Source organism: Otolemur garnettii, unplaced genomic scaffold (assembly GCF_000181295.1).
Source record: "Otolemur garnettii isolate 467f Iridium unplaced genomic scaffold, OtoGar3 scaffold00013, whole genome shotgun sequence".
Taxonomy (NCBI): Eukaryota; Metazoa; Chordata; class Mammalia; order Primates; family Galagidae; genus Otolemur; species Otolemur garnettii.
In genome coordinates, this window is record NW_003852408.1 from 2,753,668 (window position 1) to 2,760,981 (window position 7,314).

The window sequence follows — 7,314 nt, forward strand, 5'->3', positions numbered from 1 at the left end:
GGCGCCCTACCCACTGAGTACGGGCACTGCCTCTTTTGCTTTTCAGTCATTCTAAGTTGACAAAGAGCTTTTCCTTGCAGTGGTTGTATAGGTTGTCTGTATAATGAATATTCATCTAGTTCTTTCTGGTTTGATTTCTTTAAAATTTATTCCTTAATGAATTTGAAATTTCTTTTGAGATGGGATATTAGATGAAAATTCTAAGTTGGTTTTCCCCTCCAAACTGTTCACTTGTAGTCTTAAGCCTTCCCTTTGCATTACTGATTTTTTAGAATACCTCCTTTATTCTCATTTCTGTTAAAAGTCTTGTACATTGTGTGGGATTTGGGGGTATCATTGATTTCAACAAGAATGTCTTTATTATTTTACCATTAAATACATAGTTGCCACTGATGTGAGCAACTTCCTTTTTATCATGTGTAAGAAGACCCTTCTAGTCCTTCTATTGATACACTCAAGATGACTTTTCACTTTTACTTTAATGATTTGATATACAATATTAATAAACTTCCTAACACTGAAACTATCTTACATTTCTATAGTATTAATAAATCTGGTCATGATGATTTGTATTTTTAACATACTGAATTCTTCCTGATATTTTAATTAGGATGCTTGTACATGTATTCATAAGAATATGTGCTCAATATTTTGTGCTATCCCTGTCACATTTTGATATTTGGGTAAGTTAGTTTAACAGTGGAAATTCATTAATATTATCTTATGTTCTAAAATATTTATAGAAGATAGGAGTTATCTGTTCCTTGAAAATTGAAGTAAGCTAGAGCTTGTTTCAAGAGTAATTCTTCAGTAACATTCTCGGTTTCTTTGACGGTTATGGTGTAATCAGTTTACTTCTTGTGTCAACTCTTATTATTAATTGTGCTAAAATATGTTTTGTTTCCCAAACAACAACTACATTAAGCTTTTAAATGGATCAGCATACAAATGATAAGGAAGTTTCTTGGAATTTTTGCTTTCCTCTCCAGCTAAGCTTAACACTTTTCTTCTTTCTCGTTGTGACCATTTGAGTCTTTTTTTTTCTTGATCATAGTTGCTAGAGATATAGATGCATTTAATTTACTGTTTCCATCGTCAAGTTCTCACCTATTAAATGTATTGATCCTGGCATTTCCTCTTTTCTATCTCATTTATTTCTTCTTTTATCTTTATAAGTTTTTTCCTGATTTCCCTAAGACTTTTTTAATTTTCTTTCTAAGGGATTAAGTTGAATGCTTAATTCATCTACTTCATTTTGCTTTAAAAAAATAAAATAAAGCAGTTATTTATCTCTGAAAATAGTTTTGGCTGCATCCTGTGAATTTTTTTTTAAAACAACCAATCCAAAAAGTTCTTGCCATTCTTGATCAGCCTCCAAAGGTGCTGGGTTTAGAGATGTGAGCCACCATGCCCAGCCCTTGTTTTTAGTAGTCAGTGGTTACTTTAAAGTTTTCAAAATATCTTAGACTTATATTTCTCAATATTTCAAATTGAGAGAACAATGACTTTAATTCCCCTTAATGGAGTAGTAATGACTAACTGTTCCCCCAGGTGCTATTACATCCTCTCATTTGTGCCTGGGACCCAGGACCATTCCTCCTGCTTCTCTATATTACCTTCAGTATTACATCTTGGCTCTTTTCAAGAGTGAGGGTCACCTTGTTAACTACTTTTTTTCCTTTTGATTTGCAATCCATTCCTATGTTCATCATAACTTTAGTCTCTTTCCACAGCCGGCTCTCAGTGCTTGGCTCCAAGCTTTTCTACCTTGATGTCTCTGTCCTGCGATCTTCTCTGTCATTATTTCTTGGCAGTCCAAAACTTTAAGGCAGTTTTTTTTTTTTCCCCAGAGCCCACACATCCCGGACAGTACTTTCACACTCTCCTTCGGCTGCTCCTAACCTGTGGCCAACCAGCACGGGTCCTAGTCTGGGCAATGCCTATCAATATGGGATTCTTGGATAGGCACCCTTTGCTCAGGGACACCCAGTGGCCTGGCCAACATGTTCTCAGGTCTGCACTGTCATCTGAAGCTCTCCCTTCCCTCTCTCCTTTCACAGGGCCAGACCCACGGTGGCCTGAGGCGCTCCCTGTCTCCTTTTGTTCCCACTGCCCTTCATCCTTCCCTGGAGCTTCCCTTAATCAATCTCTTAGATGCCTCTTGCTGTGTAAGTATTTACTTCTGTAGGAACTTGGTCAGACTCAGCCTCTCACCCAACCACCACACCTGGGTTGGCCAGCCCCTACTCCCAAGTGCACTGATATTATTAGCAATCCTTTGAGAAGGATGACTGTTTTATCTCCTGCTGCAGTCTGGAATGCATTTATGCCTTTTAATCTTTTTCCAGTGAAGTTCCGGGGTTTTTTAAAAAGAATTTTCAAAAGGTGATTTCTTTGGACTTTCAGAGGGAATTCAGAAGCTTAATTTTTCAGATTCTCTGCTCATTCTGCCCTTAGCTGGAAGTGTTTTTTCAATCTAATTTCTTTTTGCTCATCCATGGAGGGCTTTCTCTAGCTTCAAAGATTACCATCTGAGAGATTTCCATTTGCAGTTTATCAGTAATTCAAATGTGACTTTGGGGATAGTTAGACTGGAAAATACTCTTAGCCAGATTGTGTCTATCTTCCATACATGCACCTGCAACAGTCAACTCACACATATCTCAGCATCCCCAATTCAGCCATATTTTGGGTTTGGGTTAGTCATTGAGTACCATTGACTATTTTTCTTGGTCACTTTAGTGCTAGTTTTCGAACCACCAGCAACGCGATGGATTCACCATAGAGTCTGCCTGAGTATGACCCAGCCCCAAACTGATCTCTAAGTTTCTTTTGGAGAGTCTCATTGAATCTCTCTAAACATCAACTTTTATTCACTCTTATTTTGTGATTCTTATTTTTTTGCTATTTCTGGTTTCAAAGACGACATCTCTGAGCCAGTTTTGTCCTCCTCTTTGATGCTGCAATATTTTTCACGTAGACTAGACTCGAGCTTTGGCCTGCTATTCTCATCATTTTTGAATTTTATCTTGTTGGTTTCAAGTTGTTCTAGCCATTTTAGCCTATTCAGTGAGGACGAGGCAACCTGCCAACTTGCATTTATTCTGAGCATTTATTAGGAGCAGGTACACCTGAGGCCTGAGTTCAGGATGAGGATGAGGAAGTATGTTGCGCTAGACCTTTTGTGACATAACCCATAAGAATAGTTAACACAAAGGAACACATAGAATCTTTGAAAAGATAGAAGATAGTGCTCAGTGTATATCTATAATTATCCACTGAAATCTATGAATAGATATGTATGTATATATGCATATATATGCGTGTGTGTGTGTATATATACTTTCTTTTTCATTATGGGGTAGAGAAGGTTTGAGACTGGTATTCCATGTAGCAGCTTAAAAATTCTTTTTTCCCCACAGGCTCCCACACGTGCTGTAGTGATAAGAAGCAATAGCAGAATGAGAATTCTGCAAGCACTAGCTGTGTAGCAAAGAAAGGTGACAGGAATGTTTATCATGGAATTTTCTTTCTCTCATTAAAACTCTAGGAAACCCACCTGTTTATCAATAGGCCACTTAATGGATTTTAGAACATAGTGGCCATAAAGTTCGAGTGCAGTTGAAAGTAGTATACAACTTAAAATCGCACACACACTTTACGGCCACCATGCAATGCAATGAAGCTATGGGGAAGAAACAGTCACTCACTCACAGATGCTGATGTGGAACAATGTCCAAGGAACATTGTTAAGCGAAAAAGCAAAGGAGAGAGCTGCAGGTATAATATTTTCCAAATTTTAAAGAAGTCATGCATGTGCACCCATGTATGCATGTGCATGTATGCATATACTTGGAACATTTCTGGAAAAAGTATACAAAAGACTTTGAATCATGGTTGCCTCTGGAAAGAACAACTGAGGGCCTGGGGTACAGTGGAGGCTGACTTCCCTCTGTATGTTCTTTTGTGCTATTTGAAAATCTTATTGAGTGCATAGAATACTTTTTCAATTAAAAAAGATAGTGTAATTACATAAGCTAAAAAAAAAAAAAAATGAAGTGAAAAACAATAGCTGTCTTGGTTCCCAGTGCAGGATTCTCTGGGGGAAAGACTCTTCCTGAGAGAGAAGCAGGGTAAATAGCAGAACCTGCTGCTGGCTGCCTGCTGTGTGGTGGTCAAGGAAGAGGCCAGGCATGGATAGATGACTTTTTCCTGCAGTGCCCCTGGGCATATTCACTGTCTAGGACCAGCCACTGTCTAGGACACCAGTGACTCAACCTCACTTAGGGGAAGTGGGTGAGAAAGGAGGGAAGAGGGAAGTGGGCAGAGGCAGTGAGTGGGGAGAGGGCAGAAGTTGGTTTATATTTGAATTCTCTTCCCAGCAACACTGTCTCTGGAGTCCTGGGTTGACCTCCTGGTTTTGACCTACACCAGGGCCACCTACCTTGATATAGAACCCCACCAATGCCAAGTGCAGCACCCCCTAACCCTCCAATTGGCCAAGGTCTACCTCAGACCCCTATCCCTGAGCCACCACACCTCCTGTCCCTGAGGCCAGTTCTAATTTTCCACCTGCCATGTGGAGCCCTCAGGCCCCCCCTTCATTCCCTCTGGGAATACTCTTTTATCTGCATCTCTCTATTTTCTATTTGGTTTCCTTTTGGGGGGCATTAAGAGGCTGCAGCAGCTCCTATGTCTTCCTAACTTCAATTCCCACAGATAGAGCTCCAGCCCCTGCCTAGAAACCCAGGCAAGGGTTTTATTGCTTTTTGTTGTCTCTGGGTGAGTCAAATGTCCATCCTTGAACCAATGAATGAGCCAATCACTGTGTTCTGGGGAATGTGGTGACCACCCATAGCTAAAGTCAATTCTATTCAACCTTAAAAAACTAGCTGGGGAAGGGCAGTGGGGAAACGTATAATGAGAAGCTGAGTCCTTGAAACAGCTTTTGAAACCCTGATCAAGCTGCTCCTGAAGTTAGCCTTACCCTCATTTCCATGTTTTCCAATGTGTAAAATTCTCTCTCTGCTTGAACTAGTTTGGGTCATATTTCATGCTGTTACTTCTTTCAACAGAAGAAATTCTGATTGAAAAAGAGGGACAAGATGTCTATGCACAGTGTGCTTTCACTTTTGTAAAAGAAAAATGTGTGTATAGAAAGAGAGTGAGAGAATGAGTCTGGAATGATACATTGTGTATACAAAGTGTAGCAGTGGTTATGTCTGGGCTGCAGGTCAGCTGAACCCATCACTCCAAGAGAGTAAGAGGAGCCCTCTCTGATCTGTTGCTGGTGTTGTAGGAAGGAACATGAGTCAGCCAGACACAAGCAGCAACTGCTCATTCAGCAGCGTGGACGAGCTGATGAGGACCCTGCAGCTGGCCGTCCACATCCCCACCTTCGTCCTAGGCCTGCTCCTCAACGTGCTGGCCATCCGTGGCTTCGGCACCATTCTGAAGAAGCGGTGGCCCGATTACGCTGCCACCTCCATCTACATGATCAACCTGGCAGTCTTTGACCTGCTGTTGGTGCTCTCCCTCCCATTCAAGGTGGCCCTGTCCCAGGTGTGGCCACCCTTCCCTTCCCTTTGTACTCTGGTGGAGTGCCTCTACTTTGTCAGCATGTACGGCAGCGTCTTCACCATCTGCTTCATCAGCCTTGACAGGTTCCTGGCCATCCAGTACCCGCTCCTGGTCAGCCACCTCCGGTCCCCCAGGAAGATCTTCGGGATCTGCTGTGCCATCTGGGTCCTGGTGTGGGCCGGGAGCATCCCTATCTACAGCTTCCACAGGAAAGTGGAAAAGTACACGTGCTTCCACAACATGTCTGATGGCACCTGGAGCACCAAGGTCTTCCTGCCCATCGAGGTGTTTGGTTTCCTCCTCCCCATGGGCATCATGGGCTTCTGCTCCTGCAGGAGCATTTACATTCTGCTGGGCCGTCGGGACCACACCCAGGACTGGGTGCAGCAGAGAGCCTGCATCTGGACGATCGCGGCCAGCCTGGCTGTCTTTGTGGTCTCCTTTCTCCCCGTCCACCTGGGCTTACTCCTGCAGTTCCTGGTGAGGAACGGTGTGATCGTGGAGTGCAGGACCAGGCAGAGCATCAGCTTGTTCTTGCAGTTGTCCATGTGCTTCTCCAACATCAACTGCTGTTTGGATGTTTTCTGCTACTACTTTGTCATCAAAGAATTCCGCATGGATGTCATGGCCCACCGGCCTTCCAGGGTCCAGCTGGTCCTTCAGGACTCCACGCTCACCCGGGGCTAAGGGAAATATACCCTGCTCAGAGCTGGGAAACCCCAGTCCCCAATTCTAGTAGTGGGGGTTTTTGATGTAGTGGGATGATCTGTGCTGCATTCACTGGTAGGCTTCTCCTTTGATGCTCACTGAGTGCCAGCTTTGTCCATTATACCCCAAAAGACCTTTCCTCAAGGCCCAGATAGCTTGACATATATAAAGCTGTTCAGAGCCCTCTGAAGAACCCCAGAACCAGGTGAATTCTTGATTGCTAAGGCCAAAAATTACTAGGCAAAAGAATTGAGAACAGGAATGAGACCATCTGAACAAGGCTGCTTCCCAAACAATACCTGTCCTTCTATTAGACTAGAAGATTCTGGAAATAGAGAAAAAGAGAGATGAGTGGGAGGAGGGAATCAAGAGAGGCAGTTATGGTGGGGGGGGGTCTTGGGCAGAGATGGGGTGATAGAATGGATCAAGCCCCAATTTAGTCTGGAGATCCCGGGAATGAGCAGACTTGCATTTTCTGATCCCTTCTAGGGCTCTGTTGGCCAACAACCTCATCAAGATGACAGAGAGTGGAGGGGTTGGGGGGGGCAAGTGCACGTGGATAGCCCCATTTCCTACGGGCCTCAGAAAAGCACAGGAGGCCAGCCAAAGCTTCCTGTGAACATTCACAAGAAGGCTTCAGAGAACTGATGGGGCATTGGTGACACCCAGAGCCATGAGGGGACAGGATACACCTGGGGAAGGGGAAGACAGTCCAAGGGCTAGAAGTGGACTGGGCCAAGGGTTGCCACTGGGGTGTCCACCAGGAGGCGTGCTAGTGCTGGCCAAGGGCCAGGAGAGGGAGGGGGCCACCCTGGGAAAGGGAAGAGTTCTAGATGAGACTGGCTTTCTATCTCTAACAGACTGGGCAGATGTTTATTAGACTTAGTTTGTCTTGCTCACCTGAGTCCTGGCTGGGCTGCTGGCACTGGTGTCACTGCCCATGGAGCTGTGTCTTCCTGGTTGCTGAGAGGGAGAGATGATGCAGCCAGGCACAGGGGCCTGGGCTTAGCAGGGGGCTCTTGGCAG

The 7,314-nt window shown here is 44.0% G+C and overlaps 1 protein-coding gene across 1 annotated transcript in view; it reads left to right on the forward strand.

The window, feature by feature from the left end:
• The window catches only part of GPR55 (G protein-coupled receptor 55), an 11,638-nt gene extending 5,371 nt beyond the window's left edge, over window positions 1-6,267 (forward strand). Inside the window, exon 2 of the mRNA XM_003784875.2 lies at window positions 5,300-6,267. Within this exon, the coding sequence (XP_003784923.1) occupies window positions 5,308-6,267 (960 nt within the window). The 5' untranslated portion in view covers window positions 5,300-5,307. The remainder of the gene's footprint in view (window positions 1-5,299) is intronic.
• The last annotated feature ends 1,047 nt before the right edge of the window (window positions 6,268-7,314 follow it).